Source organism: Entelurus aequoreus, linkage group LG08 (genome assembly GCF_033978785.1).
Source record: "Entelurus aequoreus isolate RoL-2023_Sb linkage group LG08, RoL_Eaeq_v1.1, whole genome shotgun sequence".
In the NCBI taxonomy this organism is placed as follows: Eukaryota; Metazoa; Chordata; class Actinopteri; order Syngnathiformes; family Syngnathidae; genus Entelurus; species Entelurus aequoreus.
Genome location: NC_084738.1, coordinates 9,362,866 through 9,389,120, shown reverse-complemented (window position 1 = coordinate 9,389,120; position 26,255 = coordinate 9,362,866). Strand labels below are relative to the sequence as shown.

General features: G+C 34.7%; 1 protein-coding gene across 1 annotated transcript in view; it reads left to right on the top strand.

Moving 5' to 3' along the window:
* LOC133655580 (paired box protein Pax-2a-like) overlaps positions 1–25,947 on the top strand; it is a 99,253-nt gene extending 73,306 nt beyond the window's left edge. Inside the window, 3 exon segments of the mRNA XM_062055857.1 lie at positions 18,683–18,784; positions 21,733–21,819; positions 24,676–25,947. Of these exon segments, the coding sequence (XP_061911841.1) occupies positions 18,683–18,784; positions 21,733–21,819; positions 24,676–24,800 (314 nt within the window). The 3' untranslated portion in view covers positions 24,801–25,947.
* The last annotated feature ends 308 nt before the right edge of the window (positions 25,948–26,255 follow it).

Here is a 26,255-nt window from a genome sequence, read left to right as displayed (position 1 = left end):
ATGGTTATGAAAGTACACGTTCTGGTCAATGACCTGAGCTTCCAACATTTATATATATATATATATATATATATATATATACATATATATATATATATATATATATATATATACAAGGTCTATTGTTGTCAAGTATTATATATATATATATATATATATATATATATATATATATATATATATATATATATATATATATATATATATATATATATATATATATATATATATATATATATATATATATATATATATACTTGACAACAATAGACCTTGTTTACTTCCATGACGACCTCTTTAAAGCTTTGTAATCAATCAGAAATATCAAGCATGCATTTTTCCCATCATGCCTTGCAATTAATTTGAATGGCTGTAATTTTTTATGGTGCTGAGACAGGTTTTTTTTTTTTTTTTTTGATAGCTACAAATTTTAGTGAACAAGTTGTGTGATGTGTGTACTTTTTGTGCTGGTTGACAATTTTTTTCTGCACCATGACTATGAAAGGTTCTTTGGATTGGGTCGTAAAAGTGCATGCTGTGCTTGTATGGATATGGATGTACACATCTTGGTCAATGACCTGAGCTTCCAACATTTTTATATATATATATATATATATATATATATATATATATATATATATATATATATATATATATATATATATATATATATATATATATATATATATATACTGTATATATAAAATACTAGACAACAATAGACCTTGTTTACTTCCATGACGACCTCTTTAAAGCTTTGTAATCAATCAGAAATATCAAGCATGCATTTTTCCCATCATGCCTTGCAATTAATTAATTTTTTATTATTTATTTATTTTTTGATATCTACAAATTTTAGTGAACAAGTTGTGTGATGTGTGTACTTTTTGTGCTGGTTGACAATTTTTTTTTCTGCACCATGACTATGAAAGGTTGTTTGGATTGGGTCGTATAGGTACATGCTGTGCTTGTATGGATATGGATGTACACATCTTGGTCAATGACCTGAGCTTCCAACATTTATATATATATATATATATGTATATATATATATATATATATATATATATATATATATATATATATATATATATATATATATATATATATATATATATATATATATATATATATATATATATAATACTTGACAACAATAGACCTTGTTTACTTCCATGACGACCTCTTTAAAGCTTTGTAATCAATCAGAAATATCAAGCATGCATTTTTCCCATCATGCCTTGCAATTAATTTGAATGGCTGTAATTGTTTATGGTGCTGAGACAGGTTTTTTTTTTTTTTTTTTGATAGCTACAAATTTTAGTGAACAAGTTGTGTGATGTGTGTACTTTTTGTGCTGGTTGACAATTTTTTTCTGCACCATGACTATGAAAGGTTCTTTGGATTGGGTCGTAAAAGTACATGCTGTGCTTGTATGGATATGGATGTACACATCTTGGTCAATGACCTGAGCTTCCAACATTTTTATATATATATATATATATATATATATATATATATATATATATATATATATATATATATATATATATATATATATATATATATACTGTATATATAAAATACTAGACAACAATAGACCTTGTTTACTTCCATGACGACCTCTTTAAAGCTTTGTAATCAATCAGAAATATCAAGCATGCATTTTTCCCATCATGCCTTGCAATTAATTAATTTTTTATTATTTATTTATTTTTTGATATCTACAAATTTTAGTGAACAAGTTGTGTGATGTGTGTACTTTTTGTGCTGGTTGACAATTTTTTTTTCTGCACCATGACTATGAAAGGTTGTTTGGATTGGGTCGTATAGGTACATGCTGTGCTTGTATGGATATGGATGTACACATCTTGGTCAATGACCTGAGCTTCCAACATTTATATATATATATATATATATATATATATATATATATATATATATATATATATATATATATATATATATATATATATATATATATTTATATATATATATATATATATATATATATATATATATATATATATATATATATATATATATATATATATATATATATATATATATATAATACTTGACAACAATAGACCTTGTTTACTTCCATGACGACCTCTTTAAAGCTTTGTAATCAATCAGAAATATCAAGCATGTATTTTTCCCATCATGCCTTGCAATTAATTTGAATGGCTGTAATTTTTTATGGTGCTGAGACAGGTTTTTTTTTTTGATAGCTACAAATTTTAGTGGAGAAGTTGTGTGATGTGTGCACTTTTTGTGCTGGTTGACAATTTTTTTCTGCACCATGACTATGAAAGGTTCTTTGGATTGGGTCGTATAAGTACATGCTGTGCTTGTATGGATATGGATGTACACATCTTGGTCAATGACCTGAGCTTCAAACATTTTTATATATATATATATATATATATATATATATATATATATATATATATATATATATATATATATATATATATATATATATATATATATATATATATATATAAAATACTTGACAACAATAGACCTCGTTTACTTCCATGACGACCTCTTTAAAGCTTTGTAATCAATCAGAAATATCAAGCATGCATTTTTCCCATCATGCCTTGCAATTAATTAATTTTTTATTATTTATTTTTTGATATCTACAAATTTTAGTGAACAAGTTGTGTGATGTGTGTACTCTTTGTGCTTTTTGACTATTTTTTTCTGCACCTTGACTATGAAAGGTTGTTTGGATTGGGTCGTATAAGTGCATGCTGTGCTTGTATGGATATGGATGTATGGATATGGATGTATGGAGCTTCCAACATTGACCTCTAGATGAAGCCCCGGCAAATATTTTGACTCGAGGGGCCAAATTTAGAGAAAAAAAAATGTGTCTGGGGGCCGGTATATCTATATTTTAGGAACACTAATACAAAACCTCACAATAATGTCTGATTGAATGCTAAAAACGTTACGACAGACCGCCTTAAAAAATTGTAATGGAATTTTACATTTTTTTCCGGGATTTACAATATTATCTATGAACGATAGAACACTGAATATTGACAACATATCATGCAAAAGCGCAGATTCCAACCATTGAAATACTTTGTATAGTTCAACATTTGGAAACATCACTGCACATCATAATGGCAGCTACAGTTTCCATCTTAAAGATCTAAAAAAATATATTTGGGAATGATTGAAAAGCTTAACAGGGGCCTTAATTTGCTCTAGATGGTGGCATTTTTCCACCTGTCAGACCCCCGTGCATTGACATTTATTATGAAAACACCCCACACGCCACATGCTGTCGTTTGTGCTGCACACCAGAGATCCTTCCGCCTTGCAAACAACAAAAAGTAGCAAATGATGTGCAGCATTTAGGCCGGGATCCAATTCTGAATTAATCGTGCCTTAACGAGAGAGAGGGGGGAAAAAAACTTGTTTTCGCCGTTTTCCAACGCCAACTAAAGTCATTGATCACGGCGAATTTACGCCCCCGGGATTAGCATAATCTATTAGCCCTGATTCATGAAGCGGCGGCCGGAGAACGGGATTGTGCGGCTGCACAGACAGAAATCTTTTGTGTCCTCTGCTCATCCTATTAGAGGCTGCAAAAGCAGCGAAGGATTTAAGGGCATTGTGCGCATCATCGAAATTCAGAGGCCTCCCTCTCCTCCACATTAATGTGAATCACCTGCTAAATAGTCCCTCCTGGCCCATAAGGCTCCCTGAATATGTGGCTAGGACAATTGCATATTGTCAGGTAATTTCTATTGTTGATATGGGAAGTCATTTCTTTGATGAATCCCCCCTCAGAGAGCGATGGATCTCATCTTTTTTTTTTTTTTTTTCCGCCCTTTCAGGCTGCTTAAAATTCAAATAGGCTTTCCGTGCGAGCGTGTGAATGATTGAGCCCCAACTTTGAACTTTCGCTGTATTTTTCGAGGAGTCAATGGAGAGATGGCCTTGATACGGCCGATTGTCCACTCGTTCTATTGAGGTGGGGTTTTTTTTCCCCATCCGCATCTTGGCTCTGCATACTGACTGACTGAGGGTGCGTATTCCCCGCCGAGCCCGCTAATGGAGGCCTCCAAAGGCCTTAAAGTACGCGTCAATGACAACGGTACGGAGCCCCTAAAGGGACATTGGGGGGGGGGGGGGGAATGTATAATTTTTTTAAATTTTTTTTTAGACATGTATCTCGTGCGCACGAGAAAGTTTCTTGTGTGCAGGAGATACATGTCAAAAAAAAAAAAAAAGAAAAAAAAAGTCATACATTTTTAAAAAAAAATTTAAATAATTTTATTAAAAAAACAAGCTCGTGCGCACAAGAAAGTTTTTATAATTTTTTTTTTTTTTTAAAGATTTATTTTATTTATTTATTTTTGTCAGACATGTATCTCGTGCGCATGAGAAACTTTCTCGTGCGCACGAGATACATGTCTAAAAAAAAAAAAAAAAAAAAAAAGTCATACATTTTTTTGATTTTTTTAAAATAATTTTATAAAAAGAAACTATCTCGTGCGCACGAGAAACTTTTTATAAAACTATAAAAAAAAAAAGATTTATAATTTTTTTTTTTTTTTAGACATGTATTTTGAGATATTTTGTATGAGATAGTTTCTCGTGCACACGAGATAGTTTCTCGTGCACACATGTCTAAAAAAAAATGAAAAATTATAAATGTTTTCTTTTTTTTATAATTTTATAAAAAGAAACTGATTTATAATTTAAAAAAAAAAATTTTTTGACATGTGTCACGAGATAGTTTCTCGTGCGCACGAGATACATGTCTAAAAAAAAATATATAATAATTATAAATCTTTTTTTAATTTTATAAAAAGTTTCTCGTGCGCAAGAGATAGTTTCTCTTGCACACGAGATACATGTCTAAAAAAAAAAAAATAAAATAAAAAATAATAAAAACATTTTTTTCCCCCATGTCCCTTTAGGGGCTCCGTACACCGGCGTTCCTCTACAGCAGTGTTTTTCAACCTTTTGTGAGCCAAAATTTTGTGAAAAAATGCGGAGGCACGCCACCAGCAGAAATCATTAAAAAACGAGACTCAGCTGACAGTAAAAAGTCGTTAAAATATCTGAACTCACAATCTGTAGAACCCATTCAAGCTTCCGGGGTTGGCCGACATCGTCTCACAAGATGTACCGTATTTTTCAGACTATAAGTCGCTCCGGAGTATAAGTCGCACCGGCCGAAAATGCATAATAAAGAAGGAAAAAAACATATATAAGTCGCACTGGAGTATAAGTCGCATTTTTTGGGGAAATGTATTTGATAAAACCCAACACCAAGAATAGACATTTGAAAGGCAATTTAAAATTAAAAAAAGAATAGTGAACAACAGGCTGAATAAGTGTACGTTATATGACGCATAAATAACCAACTGAGAAGGTGCCTGGTATGTTAACGTAATATATTATGGTAAGAGTCATTCAAATAACTATAACATATAGAACATGCTATACGTTTACCAAACAATCTGTCACTCCTAATCGCTAAATCCCATGAAATCTTATACATCTAGTCTCTTACGTGAATGAGCTGAATAATATTATTGGATATTTTACGGTAATGTGTTAATAATTTCACACATAATTTGCTCCTGAGTATAAGTCGCACCCCCGGCCAAACTATGAAAAAAACTGTGACTTATAGTCCGAAATATACGGTATGTGTTGTCTTGTCTAATCATAAAAGATGCAGACGAGGCGTGTTGGCTGAGTTCTTAAAGGCCTACTGAAAGCCACTACTACCGACCACGCAGTCTGATAGTTTATATATCAATGATGAAATCTTAACATTATAACACATGCCAATACGGCCGGGTTAACTTATAAAGTGACATTTTAAATTTGCCGCTAAACTTCCGGTTCGAAACGCCTCTGAGGATGACGTATGCGCGTGACGTAGCCCGGCGAACACGGGTATGCCTTCCACATTGAAGTCGATACGAAAAAGCTCTGTTTTCATTTCATAATTCCACAGTATTCTGGACATCTGTGTTCGTGAATCTGTTTCAATCATGTTCATTGCATTATGGAGAAGGAAGCCAAGCAAGCAAAGAAGAAAGTTGTCGGTGCGAAATGGACGTATTTTTCGAACGTAGTCAGCCACAACAGTACACAGCCGGCGCTTCTTTGTTTACATTCCCGAAAGATGCAGTCAAGATGGAAGAACTCGGATAACAGAGACTCTAACCAGGAGGACTTTTGATTTGGATACACAGACGCCTGTAGAGAACTGGGACAACACAGACTCTTACCAGGATTACTTTGATTTGGATGACAAAGACGCAGACGTGCTACTGTGAGTATGCAGCTTTGGCTTTTTTTTGCGTATGTACGTAACTTTTTTAAAATATATAAGCTCTATGAACCTTGGGTTAGGTGAACGGTCTTTTGGGCTGAGTGATTGTGTGTGTTGATCATGTGTTTGAATTGTATTGGCGTGTTCTATGGAGCTAGGAGCTAGCAGAGGAGCTAGCATAACACGTACCGTACCTACGTGCGCGTCACGTACGTAACTTTTTAAAAATATATAAGCTTTATGAACCTTGGATTAGGTGAACGGTCTTTTGGGCTGAGTGATTGTGTGTGTTGATCATGTGTTTGAATTGTATTGGCGTGTTCTATGGAGCTAGGAGCTAGCAGAGGAGCTAGCATAACACATACCGTACCTACGTGCGCGTCACGTACGTAACTTTTTAAAAATATATAAGCTTTATGAACCTTGGGTTAGGTGAACGGTCTTTTGGGCTGAGTGATTGTGTGTGTTGATCAGGTGTTTGAATTGTATTGGCGTGTTCTATGGAGCTAGGAGCTAGCAGAGGAGCTAGGAGCTAGCATAACAAACACGCAGGTGTTATTATGCAGGATTAATTTGTGGCATATTAAATATAAGCCTGGTTGTGTTGTGGCTAATAGAGTATATATATGTCTTGTGTTTATTTACTGTTGTAGTCATTCCCAGCTGAATATCAGGTACCGTGAGTATGCAGCCTTGGCTGCTAAACATTCGATAACTTGACCGTATGTGCGCGTCACGTACGTAACTTTTTAAAAATATATAAGCTTTATGAACCTTGGGTTAAGGAAACGGTCTTTTGGGCTGAGTGATGGTGTGTGTTGATCAGGTGTTTGAATTGTATTGGCGTGTTCTATGGAGCTAGGAGCTAGCAGAGGAGCTAGGAGCTAGCATAACAAACACGCAGGTGTTTTTATGCAGGATTAATTTGTGGCATATTAAATATAAGCCTGGTTGTGTTGTGGCTAATAGAGTATATATATGTCTTGTGTTTATTTACTGTTGTAGTCATTCCCAGCTGAATATCAGGTCACCCCCGGCTCTTACAGCATCTTCCCTATCTGAATAGCTTCAACTCCCCACTAGTCCTTCACTTGCACTTTACTCATCCACAAATCTTTCATCCTCGCTCAAATTAATGGGGAAATTGTCGCTTTCTCGGTCCGAATCTCTCTCACTTCATGCGGCCATCATTGTAAACAATAGGGAACTTTGCGTATATGTTCAACTGACTACGTCACGCTACTTCCGGTAGGGGCAAGCCTTTTTTTTATCAGATACCAAAAGTTGCAATCTTTATCGTCGTTGTTCTATACTAAATCCTTTCAGCAAAAATATGGCAATATCGCGAAATGATCAAGTATGACACATAGAATAGATCTGCTATCCCCGTTTAAATAAAAAAAATTCATTTCAGTAGGCCTTTAAAGTTTACTCCACAAGGTGCTCATCAAAAACATCCCGCTGCAGGCATGCTCTTCACTAGTGTGGCATGCTGGGTAATGGCGTTCTTATGTTAGTAATGCACATTTTTTTTGTGTTGAAAAAATGCGGAGGCACACCACCAGCAGAAATCATTAAAAAACGAAACTCAGTTGACAGTAAAAAGTCGTTGTCGCAATTGTTGGATACGACTTTAAACCATAACCAAGCATGCATCAATATAGCTCTTGTCTCAAAGTAGGTGTACTGTCACATCACACCCTGACTTATTTTGAGTTTTTTGCTGTTTTCCTGTGTGTAGTGTTTTAGTTCTTGTCTTTGCGCTCTTATTTTCGTGGCTTTTCCTCTTTTTTTTGGTATTTTCCTGTAGCAGTTTCATGTCTTCCTTACGCCATGAAGACGCAACCTGTACATAATCACGACATAAAAAGCAAATAACCGCTACTTTTCAAAAAGAGAGGTAAAACAAAAGTAGTGAACAGAAGGGAAAAAAAAACGATTGTGCTCATTTCCGCTTGTTAGCTTGGATGCTAACATGAATACACAATCATGTTGTAAAAAATAAAACTTGTTTCGGTGTGTTTGTAAGTACTTTCTGAGCTCACTCAACTATACCATACTCATTTTGGTCACAATAATCGTGATAAGAACCTTTCCTATCGTTGCATCCCGAGACCCAAAAGTAGTTTTGCTTTTGTTCAGTTATTGTGCAGAAGATGTTTTATTGTGTTTTTTAAAAAAAAAGTAGTATTCAATACCACAAATTGAATACATCATCTGATTTACAACAATTCAAGCAAACTCTAATTTTATATTATATTAAGTTTATATTATTTAATATTTCCCGCATCTATTTTGTTTTAGCAATCAAGAATTTTTCAGTTGTTGATTGTCATGTCATGTTCGGATGTACATTGTAGACGCTGTCTTTGCTCCACAATAAGTCTTTGCTGTCCTCCAGCATTTCTGTATAAATGTAGTATAAATCTTGACTAACCTAAAATGAACGGGGCCTAATGAATCCCCCTCCCACTGTAACACTCACTCAAATTACCAAGGCGAGAGCTCTTTGAAGCCACTGCTTTTGCAAATAAATGTTTTTTTTTGCAATGTGTGTGCGTTTTGCAGTCCCTCCATGATTTTGCGTGCTTTTTTTGCACGATAGTAAACATGTAGAAAAAAGTATTTATGTAACTTTGTATGAACATTTTTTGCACGATAGTGAATCATGTATACAAAGTATTTGTGTAACTTTGTATAGATAATTAACTATCTTTAGCTCTGCCAAGTGTGACATTTTGTACCAACGTTTATCTAGTGGCGTTATGCAAAAACAAAAACAAAAAAAAAGATTTACACCAAACGAAATTATCTAAGATTGTATCTATTTGGATTTTTTTATTTAATAGACTTCATATTGTGCCACACATTTTCAATGGGAGACAGGTCTGGACTACAGACAGGCCAGTCTAGTACCCGCACTCTTTTACTATGAAGCCACGCTGTTGTAACACGTGGCTTGGCATTGTCTCGCTGAAATAAGCAGGGGCGTCCATGATAACGTTGCTTGGATGGCAACATATGTTGCTCCAAAAGCCTGTATGTACCTTTCAGCATTAAGACGTGTAAGTTACCCATGTCTTGGGCACTAATACACCCCTATAGCATCACAGATGCTGGCTTTTGAACTTTGAACCTAGAACAATCCGGATGGTTGTTTTCCTCTTTGGTCTGTAGGATCCGTCCACAGATCCAAAAACAATTTGAAATGTGGACTCGTCAAACCACAGGACGCTTTTCCACTTTGCATCAGTCCATCTTAGATGAGCACGGGCCCAGCGAAGCCGGCGGCGTTTCTGGGTGTTGTTGATAAATGGCCTTCACTTTGCATAGTAGAATTGTAACTTGCACTTACAGATGTATAACCAACTGTAGTTGCTGACAGTGGTTTTCTGAAGTGTTCCTGAACCCATGTGGAGATATCCTTTACACGCTGATGTCGTTTTTTGATGCAGTACTGCCTGAGGGATCGAAGGTCCGTAATATCATCGCTTACGTGCAGTGATTACTCCAGATTCTCTGAGCCTTTTGATGATATTACGGAGCGTAGATGGTGAAATCCCTAAATTCCTTGCAATAGCTGGTTGAGAAATGTTGTTCTTAAACTGTTGGACAATTTGCTCACTCGTTTGTTCACAAAGTGGTGACCCTCGCCCCCGTCCTTGTTTGTGAATGACTGAGCATTTCATGGAAGCTGCTTTTATACCCAATCATGGCACCCACCTGTTCCCAATTAGCCTGTTCACTCGTGGGATGTGCCAAATACGTGTTTGATGAGCGTTCCTCAACTTTCTCCGTCTTTTTTGCCACTCGTGCCAGCTTTTTTGAAACATGTTGCAGGCACCAAATTCCAAATGAGCTAATATTTGCAAAAAATAACAACGTTTTCCAGTTGGAACGTTAAGTATCCTGTCTTTGCCGTCTATTCAATTGAATATAAGTTGAAAAGGGTTTGCAAATCATTGTTTTTATTTACCATTTACACAACGTGCCAACTTCACTGGTTTTGGGTTTTGTACATCCATCCTCAGTTTACAAGATGTCCTCACCAAAAGCAAACTAACCTTTGAGCGCACGTTTGACAATGACTGACTTTCAGGCCGTGTTTGGGGATTTAAAGCAATTTGGCTCGCCAAACATTCTTTACTCCCTCGTAATTAATTAGGACGCTGGGATTTCTATTCTTTTCTTTTTTTCTTTTTTTTGGACTCGCAAACGCCTCAAAGATGGAGGTCAAAGATTCGCGGCTGCCGCGGCGAAACATGAAGGTGTCCCCGTCACGCTACGCCGCGTCCTGTTTTGAGCTAAAGAGGCAGCCGCTAATGGCCTCCGCGCCGCTGCCAAATGAAGATGAAGTTTTTGCCGCCGTCGTTGCCTTCCTCTAACTTTTAGGGACTGTTGCACTTTTGGCAAAAGCGAGAGCTGAACACCTTATGAAAGCGAGAATCTACAGGTTGCATGTTGCAGGTTGGACCCCCGACTTAAACAAGTTGAAAAACTTATTGGGGTGTTACCATTTAGTGGTCAATTGCACGGAATATGTACTGTACTGTGCAATCTACTAATAAAAGTCTCAATCAATCAAAAAAAAAATGCAGTAGTCAGTTTTTACTACTCTGTCTGAGAACCGCCGTCCTTTACAGTGGACATCGCTCCGGAAATGTCCACTGCAGAGGACGTCGGTATTCGGACTTGCCAGCTCAAAGCAAGAAAACATGTTCAGAATCATCGAGCGGAAAGAAAAAAAAATCTCTCAGTCGAGAGAAAAGAGGGCAAGGGGGGAGAACAAATAAATCCGCTGGCATTCAGTCTAAGGCAGGGGTGTCCAAACTTTTTCCACTGAGGGCCGCACACGGACAAATGTAAGCATGCGGGGGCCATTTTGATCATTTTCATTTTCAAACCTCAACAAAATATATGGATTTTTTTTATTTTTTTTTAACCTTTAGGGCTCCCGGGGACCATAAAGGGTCTCAGTCATTAAACTGTTAAAAATAAGTCAAATTATTATTTTTTATTTTTATTTAACACTTACAGTAAATCTCTATATCAACTTGAGGTTGATATAAAGTTAAAAAAAAAATAAAAAAAAAAGGTTTTATGCCTTTTCTGTCAGACAACTTAAGTTTTTTATAGTAAAACTGAAATATGCAGTATTTAGTAATTAGAGCCCTAAAAGATCAACAATGCAGAACACCATTGATTTTAATTATTTATTATTTTTGAGTAATCAGTGAAATGTTAAATAAAATCCTACTAAATATATTATGGATCCAAAAGGTCCCCCACTCATAAAGTGATACATTTTTATTAGGTTTTTTTTTACTTTTAACACTTAAATTACGAGATGAACTTCAGATGTATCTGTCGATTTTATGTTTGAACTATTATTTTGTTTGTATTATGCTCTTTTGTCAAATAAAACTTTGATGTTTTTTTATGGCAACCACACAATATATGCAATATTTTTTCCACATAAAACATTTTAAAGCGATATTTTTTAAGTAATAATTCATTATAACAGATTTTTTTTTAGAAATGGCAAAAAAAGAAAGAAAAATAAACAAAGACAAAAGAGAGAGAAAAACAGCCTGCATGGCAGCTTTGTGTCAACATTACAACTTTTTATTATTAGATTTCACCTCAATCCACTTTTTTAAAATGTTTTTTTAAATTTTTGCAATATTATCAATTTTGCAATTTTTGCAGAATGTGTGGCGGGCCGGTAAACAATTAGCTGCGGGCCGCAAATGGCCCCCGGGCCGCACTTTGGACACCCCTGGTCTAAGGGGACTGTCAACGGGAGCAAACAATAATTGGAATTGAATGAGAATCTCTGTTGAAAAGGCAACAAAAGGTGCGGCTAATGAGGCTATCATGGCCGTGCTCGCTGTTTCCCCGGCAGGAAGTTGAACACAAACAAAGCAGAAGTCCCTGGCGGGAGGTATTCACCAACTAAAGGCTGGTACACGCATAAAAGATGTTGGAAATCCATCAATCAATCAATGTTGACTTATATAGCCCTAAATCACGAGTGTCTCAAAGGGCTGTGCAAGCCACAAATCTTAAAAGATTATTTTTTTAAACGTTACAAAGCCCGCGTATAAAGACAGGTTTGATCAGTTTTTAGTAGAGAATATCGGCCTGCCGATATTATCGGCCTGCCGATATTATCGGCCTGCCGATATTATCGGCCGATATATGCGTTAAAATGTAATATCGGAAATTATCGGTATCGGTTTTTTATTATCGGTATCGTTTTTTTTTTAATTTTTTTATTAAATCAACATAAAAAACACAAGATACACTTACAATTAGTGCACCAACCCAAAAAACCTCCCTCCCCCATTTACACTCATTCACACAAAAGGGTTGTTTCTTTCTGTTATTAATATTCTGCTTCCTACATTATATATCAATATATATCAATACAGTCTGCAAGGGATACAGTCCGTAAGCACACATGATTGTGCGTGCTGCTGGTCCACTAATAGTACTAACCTTTAACAGTTAATTTTACTCATTTTCATTCATTACTAGTTTCTATGTAACTGTTTTTATATTGTTGTACTTTCTTTTTTATTCAAGAAAATGTTTTTAATTTATTTATCTTATTTTACTAATTTTTTTAAAAAGTACCTTATCTTCACCATACCTGGTTGTCCAAATTAGGCATAATTATGTGTTAATTCCACGACTGTATATATCGGTTGATATCGGTATCGGTTGATATCGGTATCGGTAATTAAAGAGTTGGACAATATCGGAATATCGGATATCGGCAAAAAGCCATTATCGGACATCCCTGGTTTTTAGTTTCAAAGTGTGTTACGGTCGTGTTTTCTTTCCCATCCAATATCGAGTAAAACTCAGGCTGGTATCAGCGATACCCGGCAGTAGCGTTGTCCCGATACCAAAATTTATTTCGATACTTTTTCGATACAAAAATACATGCAGCAAAGGTAAACATGGTATTTGATTGATTGATTGAAACTTGTATTAATAGATTGCACAGTACAGTACATATTCCGTACAATTGGTAACACCCGAATACGTTTTTCAACTTGTTTAAGTCGGGGGTCTACGTTAATCAATACATGGTACAAATATATACTATCAGCATAATGCAGTCATCACACAAGTTAATCATCAGAGTATATACATTGAATTATTTACAATCCGGGGGATGGGATGTGGAGGGGGTTGGGGAGGGTGATGTGGGGGGGGGGGGGGGGGGGTAGGTTTGGTGGATATCAGCACGTAGATTTAGATTTAGATTTATTGGTCCCCCTGAGGAAATTCATTGTCACTGCCGTACATTTGAACAATAGACATTACACATCACAAAAAATAACAAAAAGACATCATACATGACCAACACACATTTACCGGCTTGTCAGACAGGTCGGCCGGGCCTGCTGTTAAGGGCGGCTATCGCTGCAGGGATAAGGCTTTTCCTGAGGCGGGCCCTCCGGAATTTGATGGTTCTGTACCTGCGCCTTGATGGTAGTGGGATGATGTATTGGTGTAGTGGGTGAGTGATATCCTGGACTATTGTTTTTGCCAGTCGAGTGATGGACCTGTGGTTTAAGTCTGAAATGTTGGGTGTGGGTCGGCCGATGATTTTAGCTGCTATGTTTGTAATGCGTGTGAGTTTGGTCCGGTTGGTTACAGAAAGCATGGTGAAAAAACATGTGGAACAGTAGATAAGGAGGGGTTGAACAATGCTAAAGTATAGTCCTTTAAGTTTTCGGATGGCTGACAGTCTTTGTGGACTTCTTTTTTGAATGTCCGTGGTGTGCTGATCAAAGGTGAGTTTATTGTCCAAGGTTACGCCCAGGTATTTAAAAGTGTCAACTGTTTTAACTGTTTGTGTGTTTATGATGATGCGGTCATCAAAAATGTCATCATCTGAGAAATGGACATTGAAACATGGTAAACATGGTACCAGTTAATTTTCCCAAATGGAATTCGATTGGTACCTATAAAAGTAAGAAATTGGGTATGTATTCCTAATAGAGTAGTGATCAAATTGAAATAATTGTGTTGTTACATCCTGCCGACTCTCCTTGTCCTTTACTGGTCGTGTTTTTTTTCCTATTCTCGTATGAATGTTTTAGTTCAAAGTAGTGTTGTCCCAATATTTTGGTACCGGTACCAAAATTATTTCCATACTTTTCGGTACTTTTCGAAATAAAGGGGACCACAAAAAAATTGCATTATTGGCTTTATTTTCTTTCATAGTTCTTATTATTGATTTCACATTATTGGCTTTATTTTAACAAAAAATCTTACGGTACATTAAACATATGTTTCTTATTGCAAGTTTGTCCTTAAATAAAATAGTGAACATACAAGACCACTTTTCTTTTAGTAGTAAGTAAGGCTTATAATTAGTCTGCTGACATATGCAGTGACATTTTCCATTCTATTATTTTGTCAACATTATTAAGGACAAGTGGTAGAAAATGAATTATTAATCTACTTGTTCATTTACTGTTAATATCTGCTTACTTTCTGTTTCAACATGTTCTATCTACACTTCTGTTAAAATGTAATAATCACTTATTCTTCTGTTGTTTGGATGCTTTACGTTAGTTTTGGATGATACCACGAATTTAGTTTTCGATCCGATATCAAGTAGTTACAGGATCATACATTGGTCATATTCAAAGTCCTCATGTGTCCAGGGACATATTTACTGAGTTTATAAACATAATATAAATTTAAAAAAAAAACAAAAAAAGATTTTGTGATACTAAAAAATATCGATGTAATCATAGTAGTATCGACTAGATACGCTCCTGCACTTGGCATCATTACAGTGGATGTTAGGTATACTTATATATATATATATATATATATATATACATATGTATGTATGGGAAAAATCACAAGACTATTTCATCTCTACAGGCCTGTTTCATGAGGGGTTTCCCTCAATCATCAGGAGATTTTTTGAGGGAAACCCCTCATGAAACAGGCCTGTAGAGATGAAATAGTCTTGTGATTTTTCCCACACATACATATTACGCTCTACCACGGTATCGAGCACTATTTTTTTGGATAATCTAATTAAGACATATATATATATATATATATATATATATATATATATATATATATATATATATATATATATATATATATATAGATATATATAGATATATATATATATATATATAGATATATATATAGATATATATATATAGATATATATACACACATATATATGCATATATATATATATATATATATATATGCATATATATATATATATATATATATATATATATATATATATATCTATATATATATATATATATATATATATATATATACACACACATATATATGCATATATATATACAAATATACATACATACAGTATATATATGTATATATATATATATATATATTTATATATATATATATATATACACAAATATATATGCATATATTTATACATACAAATATACATACATACATACAGTATATATATATATATATATATATATATATATATATATATATATATATATATATATATATATATATATATATATATATATATATATATATATATATATATATATATATGTCTTAATTAGATTATCCAAAAAAATAGTGCTCGATACCGTGGTAGAGCGTAATATGTATGTGTGGGGAAAAAATCCCAAGACTATTTCATCTCTACAGGCCTGTTTCATGAGGGGTTTTCCTCAATCCTCAGGAGAAAGAAGAAAAGAAAAAAACTCCTGAGGATTGAGGAAAACCCCTCATGAAACAGGCCTGTAGAGATGAAATAGTCTTGGGATTTTTTTCCCACACACATATATATATATATATACATATATATATATATATATATATATATATATATATATATATATATATATATATATATATATATATATATATATATATATATATATATATATATATATATATATATATATATATATATATATATATATATATATATATATATATACATATATATATATATATATATATATATATATATATATATATATATATATATATATATATATATATATATATATATATATATATATATATATATCACAATTTAGAGTTTGGGGCTGTGGCTTTGACATGCGCTTGACATTCTGCAAATGTCTTAGTTTTTTTGAGAGGAGAGGGGGCAAATTTTTTTAAAGGACACACTTTAAGTTTGCAAATAAAACCTCTTTATTCCAATATGAATTGTAAAAAGTGGACTTCTAAGAAAAAAAAAATCTACTGTTATGAAGCGTGAATTCAATGTACTGTATACTGCAAGGCTTGAGTTCTGTAATTATTACACTATTTGGTGAAGAAATAAAGACAGTCATGCCTGAAAAAAAAAGTCCTAAAACCAAGCAAATATTCCTCAGTTGTTGTTTTCTGTCATGTTCCTTATAAAACATCAACGCCGACGTTACTTTCACCGACACTCATCTGTGGCGTCCTCATTAAAAGTTCCATCGGGAGACATTTTTTGTTCCCCCCCTTGCATCCCTCACCGCTACAATGTAGCGAGGCTCTGGTACACAATGGCGCCTGTGCGGATTGAGGTTACGTGACGCGCTACAATAAAATAAAAAATAAAAAAAAACGTCCAGTATACATTGCTAATGTGGTAAATGACTATTCTAGCTGCAAATGTCTGGTTTTTGGTGCAATATCTACATAGGTGTATAGAGGCCCATTTCCAGCAACTGTCACTCCAGTGTTCTAATGGTACAATGTGTTTGCTCATTGGCTCAGAAGGCTAATTGATGATTAGAAAACCCTTGTGCAATCATGCTCACACATCTGAAAACAGTTTAGCTCGTTACAGAAGCTACAAAACTGACCTTCCTTTGAGCAGATTGAGTTTCTGGAGCATCACATTTGTGGGGTCAATTAAACGCTCAAAATGGACAGAAAAAGAGAACTTTCGTCTGAAACTCGACAGTCTATTCTTGTTCTTAGAAATGAAGGCTATTCCACAAAATTGTTTGGGTGACCCCAAACTTTTGAACGGTAGTGTATACAGGTATATGATCCTTTGTGACATTTCTTCTGGCGACTCGACCATGCAGCCCATTTTTTCTTCAAGTGCCTCCTAATTGTGCCTCTTGAAACAGCCACACCACAATTTTTCAGAGAGTCCTCTATTTCAGCTGAAGTTATTTTGGGATTTGGGATCAGTTGTGGCTGAAATCTTTGCTGGTCTACCTGAATCCCTCATTTCCCACTTTTTAATCAGCGTTTCAACACTACTCATTGGCATTCTCAATTCCTTGGATATCGTTTTATACCCCTTTCCTGTTTTATGCAGTTCAGTTACCTTTTCTCGCAGATCCTTTGACAATTCTTTTGCCTTCTGTCAGGTTCAAACACTGATGACATCTGTTAAACAAAGACAAGAAGCAAAGAATCAAACAGAGGCAGAATTCAATTCTGCTCATTTGAGGAGAAACGTGTCAACCTGTAACCTCTTACAGTGTCACCCACGCGCTGGCGAAAGATTGTACGCCACCTCTTTTTATTTGGACTTTCCCTGTTTACATAACAACATCTGTTTCTAAAGGAATGGTTTCTAACAGTCATTGTTGTCAGTCACATTAACACAAAAGAAAAAGATGGCTTGGGCTGGTCCTGGATTCAGCTTGAGCAGGTCTTCGATGACAATAGATAACCCCCTCCCGTATCCTCCCATTGTACACAATGGCATTTTCCAAGCCTTTGCTTGGTGCAACAAAGACAGCCTCTTTTCTGTTCATTGGGAACTCAGAGAATGGAAAGTTTTTTGATAATTTACATACAATTTTTCTGACACCTTCCCCATGACTCAGAATCCAGAAACATCTGTGCAGCACTGGATGAAAGACGCAATGGTCTGTCAGAAGCCCAGCAACTCACTGACCTTTTATACACACACATTAATTACAAACAAACAGGTCACAGGTGAGGATTGGAACCTTGATTAGCCATTCAAACCTGTTTGTGTCAACTTTTGTGCCTGTTATCAGATCAAAGTCACTGGGGTATGTCAACTTTTGGTCAGGGTCATTTGGGTACTTTCTTTTGTCACTTTGATTTAAAAAGAGTAAACACCAATAAATAGCTTCACACAACCATTAAGCATGAGTGGAAGAAAGGTTTTTGTGTTATCATTCATATTCTCTGAAGAATGGCCAAGAAATCATAAATTCTCCCAGGGTATGTAAACTTATGAGCACGACAGCGGCGTGAAGGGAAAACATGGCAAAAAAGAGTCATAAATACCTCCCTTAGCTAGTTTCTATTTAGCTAACTTTGCTTCGACGTAACCCTAACCTTGTTTTTTTCCGTTTTGTTGTCGTCCAGGTCGCGACATGGCCAACACGACCTTACCAGGGTACCCCCCTCACGTTCCCCCGACAGGCCAGGGCAGCTACCCGACCTCCACACTTGCTGGAATGGTTCCTGGTAAGTGACGATTGCCGTGATCACCGCCACCTAGAGGAGTGGAGTGGAACATTTTAAGACAACTGTACAAGCCGCCGCGACCTTCACTTCTTGCTCCATATATCCTGCATATATCTTTCAATTAGAGATGTCCGATAATGGCTTTTTTGCCGATATCCGATATTCCGATATTGTCCAACTCTTAATTACCGATTACGATTTTAACCGATACCGATATATACAGCTGTGGAATTAACACATTATTATGCCTAATTTTGTTGTGATGCCCTGCTGGATGCATTAAACAATGTAACAAGGTTTTCCAAAATAAATCAACTCAAGTTATGGAAAAAAAAATGCCAACATGGCACTGCCATATTTATTATTGAAGTCACAAAGTGCATTATTTTTTTTTTAACATGCCTCAAAACAGCAGCTTGGAATTTGGGACATGCTCTCCCTGAGAGAGCATGAGGAGGTTGAGGTGGGCGGGGTTGGGGGGCGCGGGGAGTGTATATTGTAGCGTCCCGGAAGAGTTAGTGCTGCAAGGGGTTCTGGGTATTTGTTCTGTTGTGTTTATGTTGTGTTACGGTGCGGATGTTCTCCCGAAATGTGTTTTGTCATTCTTGTTTGGTGTGGGTTCACAGTGTGGCGCATATTTGTAACAGTGTTAAAGTTGTTTATACGGCCACCCTCAGTGTGACCTGTATGGCTGTTGACCAAGTATGCCTTGCATTCACTTGTGTGTGTGAAAAGCAGTAGATATCATGTGATTGGGCCGGCACGCAAAGGCAGTGCCTTTAAGGCACGCCCCCAATATTGTTGTCTGGGTGTAAATCGGGAGAAATTCCGGAGAATGGTTGCCCCGGGAGATTTTCGGGAGGGGTACTGAAATTCGGGAGTCTCCCAGGAAAATCGGGAGGGTTGGCAAGTATGACTGGAAGACGCAACTGCTTTGTACTTCGCCCTACGTCCGTGTACCACTTCATACAGCGGCGTTTTAAAAAGTAATACATTTTACTTTTTGAAACCGATACCGATAATTTCCGATATTAGATTTTAAAGCATTTATCGGCCGATAATATCGGCAGTACGATATTATCAGACATCTCTACTTTTCACCTCTTGAGTATAAATTCTGATAACCGTTTTCACAAAAAAGTGAAAAAACGAAAATCCCTCCGAAAGGAGGAACCAAAAAAATACCGATCTCTAACTACACCAGCGAGGAATATAACTATGAAGTTTAACAACAACACAAAAACGCTCCAAGAAGGAGGGAGAAACAATGGGCTAGAGAACTTCTACACTGTTTCTGGTCTAGAAAAATCCAATCCGTCCATCCATTTTCTACCGCTTATTCCCTTCGGGGTCGCGGGGGGCGCTGGAGCCTATCTCAGCTACAATCGGGCGGAAGGCGGGGTACACCCTGGACAAGTCGCCACCTCATCGCAGGGCCAACACAGATAGACAGACAACATTCACACACTAGGGCCAATTTAGTGTTGCCAATCAACTTATCCCCAGGTGTTAACAAAAAAAAGCAGGAACTGTAAGAATAAACTGAACTCATCCCTTCGACTTCAAAACTTTATAAACCAAAAATCACGCCGCTTAAGAGGAAAAAAGGAAAACTCCAAATAGCAACTAGAACATTCAGGATCTGGAACACTGAAAGCAGGACGAGATAAGGCTTGGGCATGATGCTGGAGATGCACGAGGCAACGAGCATATATATTTATATATATATATATATATATATATATATATATATATATATATATATATATATATATATATATATATATATATATGTATATAAACATACACACATATATGTATACATATACACATATATATGTATATATATGCATATATATAGTATATATATGCATATATATGTATATATATGCATATATGTATATATATGCATATATGTATGTATATGTATATATATGCATGTATAAATATACATAAAGAAAATTATATATATCCCTATAAAAAATATGTGTGTGTGTATATATTTTACATATACAAGTATACATACATGTATACACATATATAAATATATATATACATACATATGTATATGTATATATATACACATATATACATATACATATGTATGTATATATGTATATATATATATATATATATATATATATATATATATATATATATATATATATATATATATATATATATATATATATATATATATATATATATATATATATGTGTATATAATTAAATAAAAGACAAAAATCTGAGATCTGAAGACTGTCTCATTAAGACCGAGCCTACCTCGACTTTCTTTTGTCCTCGTGTGGGCTAAAAGCTAAAATGCTGGCTCCAGTTGTCGTGCGGCGTTCCGGGCCGTTCACCCTGCACACAAGGAATAAGATTTAGTGGCGGGCGCCAAACACTGTTAAAGCCTGGCCATTCCTCACCAGCTTCATATAAATTACAGCCTTTATTGTCTCATAAAGGAAAGAAAGGTGTTGAACCAAAGGCGGCGCTCGCCGACATTGGCGCGCCGCTACTTCCCTTCCCCAATGAAATTCTGTCCCGGCATACGGCGCAAAAAAAAAGAAGCTCTGAGCGGCCGCTCTCCGAGGAAGGCAGCGGGATTTATTGCGGCGAATGGGAAATGTATGCATGAAACAGTTTATTAACACAGCTATTTATTACGGCGGCCCGGAATTAAAAACGGGGGAAGAAGAATGGGGAGATATCCATAAATGGGACGCGGGGAAGGCGGCCTCACTGTCACCTCCTGTATTGTTCACTGTTGCATAACTTAAATGAAATGAAAAAGAAATAAATTACTTGCCTGAACGGTCACACGTCGATGACTATCGTTTTATTCCCCCTTCGCCCCACCTCAGATGTTTAGCGCCATGAGAAATGGCGGAAAAGGGGGCACACGAAGGCATTCAAATGCTAATTGATGTTGTTTTGTTTTGCAGGCAGTGAGTTTTCGGGGAATCCCTACAGTCATCCGCAGTACACCACCTACAACGAAGCCTGGCGATTCAGCAACCCGGCGTTACTAAGTGAGTGCCGCTGCTAGCTTGTGCAGCTAACTAGCTCGCAAGCTAACGGCTAGGTCAGGGGTCGGCAACCCAAAATGTTGAAAGAGACCGAAAATGCAAAAAATCTGTCTGTAGGCTAATATATTAGTTATATTAGCCTACTATCAAAATGACTTTAAAAGTCTTATATAAGTGTTATAATGAAGGCAACACATGATATAAGTGTCTATATTAGCTATAATAGACTACTATCAAAATGACTTTAAAAGTCTTATATAAGTGTTATAATAAAGGCAACAAATGATGTAAGTGTCTATATTAGCTATATTAGCCAACTATCAAAATGACTTTAAAAGTCTTACACAAGTGTTATAATGAAGGCAACACATGTTGTGTCTATATTAGCTATAATAGACTACTATCAAAATGACTTTAAAAGTCCTATATAAGTGTTATAATAAAGGCAACACATGATGTAAGTGTCTATATTAGCTATATTAGCCTACTATCAAAATGACTTTAAAAGTCGTATATAAGTGTTATAATGAAGACAACACATGATGTAAGTGTCTATATTAGCCTACTATCAAAATGACTTTAAAAGTCTTATATAAGTGTTATAATGAAGGCAACACATAATATAAGTGTCTATATTAGCCTACTATCAAAATGACTTCAAAAGTCTTATGTTAGTGTTATAATGAAGGCAACACATGATGTAAGTGTCTATATTAGATATTTTAGCCTATACTTTAAAAGTCTTATATAAGTGTTATAATGAAGGCAACACATGATGTAAGTGTCTATATTAGCTATATTAGCCTACTATCAAAATGACTTTAAAAGTCTTATACAAGTGTTATAATGAAGGCAACACATGATGTAAGTGTCTATATTAGCCTAATATCAAAATGACTTTAAAAGTCTTATATAAGTGTTATAATGAAGGCAACACATGATGTAAGTGTCTATATTAGCCTACTATCAAAATGACATTAAAGTCTTATATAAGTGTTATAATGAAGGCAACACATGATGTACGTGTCTATATTAGCTATATTAGCCTACTATCAAAATTACTTTAAAAGTTTTATATAAGTGAAGGCAACACGTGATGTAAGTTTCTATATTAGCCTACTATCAAAATTACTTTAAGTCTTATATAAGTGTTATAATGAAGGCAACACGATGTAAGTGTCTATGTTAGCTATATTAGCCTACTATCAAAATGACTTTGAAAATCTTATATAAGTGTTATAATGAAGGCAACACATGATGTAAGTGTCTATATTAGCTATATTAGCCTACTATCAAAATGACTTTAAAAGTTTTATATAAGTGTTATAATAAAGGCAACACATGATGTAAGTGTCTATATTAGTTATATTAGCCTACTATCAAAATGACTTTAAAAGTTTTATATAAGTGTTATAATGAAGGCAACACATGATGTAAGTGTCTATATTAGTTATATAAGCCTACTATCAAAATGACTTTAAAAGTTTTATATAAGTATTATAATGAAGGCAACACATGATGTAAGTGTCTGTATTAGCCCACTATCAAAATGACTTTAAAAGTCTTATTAGAGTGTTATAATGAAGGCAACACATGATGTAAGTGTCTATGTTAGCTATATTAGCCTACTATCAAAATGACTTTGAAAATCTTATATAAGTGTTATAATGAAGGCAACACATGATGTAAGTGTCTATATTAGCTATATTAGCCTACTATCAAAATGACTTTAAAAGTTTTATATAAGTGTTATAATAAAGGCAACACATGATGTAAGTGTCTATATTAGTTATATTAGCCTACTATCAAAATGACTTTAAAAGTTTTATATAAGTGTTATAATGAAGGCAACACATGATGTAAGTGTCTATATTAGCCCACTATCAAAATGACTTTAAAAGTCTTATTAGAGTGTTATAATGAAGGCAACACATGATGTAAGTGTCTATATTAGCCCACTATCAAAATGACTTTAAAAGTCTTATTAGAGTGTTATAATGAAGGCAACACATGATGTAAGTGTCTATATTAGCTATAACCACATTTTGCTCACAATAAACAATAAACACTTGGGTATTTTTTACACATGAAAATTTTAAATACAGTCTACTACACAGCATTATTCACAAGTGACTAATATAAATACAGTCTATTATACAGCATTATTCACAAGTAAATAATATAAATACAGTCTATTATGCAGTATTATTCATATGTGAATAATATAAATACAGTGTATTATACAGCATTATTCACAAGTGAATAATATAAATGCAGTCTTTTATACAGCGTTATCCACATATGAATAATATAAATACAGTCTATTATACAGCATTATTCACAAGTGAATAATATAAATACAGTCTACTATACAGCATTATTCACAAGTGAATAATATAAATGCAGTCTTTTATACAGCGTTATTCACATATGAATAATATAAATACAGTCTATTATACAGCATTATTCACAAGTGAATAATATAAATACAGTCTATTATACAGTATTATTCATATGTGAATAATATAAATACAGTGTATTATACAGCATTATTCACATGTGAATAATATAAATACAATGTATTTAGATAGATGAATAGATATATAGATATAGATATAGATATTTAGATAGAGTATTTTTGGTTTTGGTGTTCTAAATGAATAATAAATAATACTGATAATAATAATAAGATTGAGGGGTAAAATGTGAAAATACATTTATTTCGATATGATTTTTAAAGCAAACATGTCTTTGTGTAATCGTCCTCCATTGTTGACGAACTTTAAGGCCAAAATGCTTTTTTGTTGTTTCAAACGGTGCGTTCTTCTGTTAACTTCCAGGTTCCCCTTATTATTATAGTGCCGCGTCGAGAGGCTCCGTCCCTCCCACTGCTGCCACTGCCTATGACCGTCACTAGTTACCATGGAAACCAAATCAACCTGCAGGACCGCGGCCTCGGCAGGCTCCACATTGCCCCGGTTTGAGCACACAATGACACCTTTTTTTTTTTTCCAATTCCGGTCCCTTTTTGGACTCTTCCACGTAAAGATAAACACAATTTGCCCCCGGAAACAAGAGGAGGGAAAAGGACTGAAATGACTGCTGTACGTACATTCCTTAGCTTGGCAGCTCTCAGCAGGGACTTTTCCTCCCCCTTCTCTGCCTTTTCATCCATCATCCAGCGAGCATGGTGGATGCCACCGGAAGATTAGGACTCTGTGATACACAATCAAAGATGTAAAAAAAAAAGGAAAAAAAAGAAGAAAACTATTACAGTATGTCGCCATGGAAGCAAGTGGATATTTTTTATTTCCTTTTTAAAAAAAAAAAAAATCATTCTTGAAGACTGAAGGATGCGAGAAGTCATCAGGCAACATTTTGTGTCTTTTTGTTGTTGATTTTGCACTATTTTTTTGGAGGTTTGCAACACTGGAGCATTCTTATATGCAGGAAAAGATTATGCATTTTTATTTTCTTATTTTTTTTTGCTTAACTGTCTGTAAGTTTCGGCACTTACACACGTGCACTACTGCTAGATGTTTATTAATTTAAGTCGATTAAGTCTTTGGCAGGAGAGGATCTAACAGCCATCGGAACACCGTTCTACACTGGCGCCATAAAAAAATTAAAATAAATACAAATCTGAAAGAAAAAAAAAGCAGGTCAATGCCTTAAACATGAAATAAAATCTAAAAAAGCATAGTCATATTTAAGGCTTTTTTGTTTGTTTTGTTTTTTAACTGAATGTATTTAAATTTGCCAAAGACTTAGTTTGTTTATTTACAGGCCGCCTACCATTGAGAGCAGTGTTATTTTATTATTATTATTATTATTATTATTATTATTATTATTATTAGGGACAACCCAATTGGTTCATAAGGAAGTCTATGTATAAATTCTATGCAGTGCAGACAGTCATCATTATGCATACTACGCCTAAAGGTACAGTAGGTAGAGTTTATTTAATGTTATGTTCATTTAGTAGGAGAATGTGTGTGTGTGAGGGTGTGTGTGTGTGTGTCTGTGAGCAAAAACATGTCCTCTTGTAAATACAGTAACTGTTTCATGTTCATGGGTATTATCTATTTCATTATGCTGATCACACTTGTACAATAATAAAAAAAAAAAAAGTGTCGGAAATGTTTTACAAAAAAAAAAAAAAATGGCTGCCTGGTGTTTTTAATTGAATGTTTGCAAATACATTTTAGGTTCACAATGATATACGAATCAATACCATTTTATAGGACTGGAACGTGAATATTTGGAGGTTTTAAACTTTAATTTCAGTGTTCTTTTTTTGGTAATTCAACAAAAATAGTCTAATTATAATGCTGTATGTAATATATATCATGTACATGGTTGGGCTCACTCTTATATGATTAATTAATTAGTAATGAATAATATACACAATAATAAACTTTTATCGATATTTTAGACAT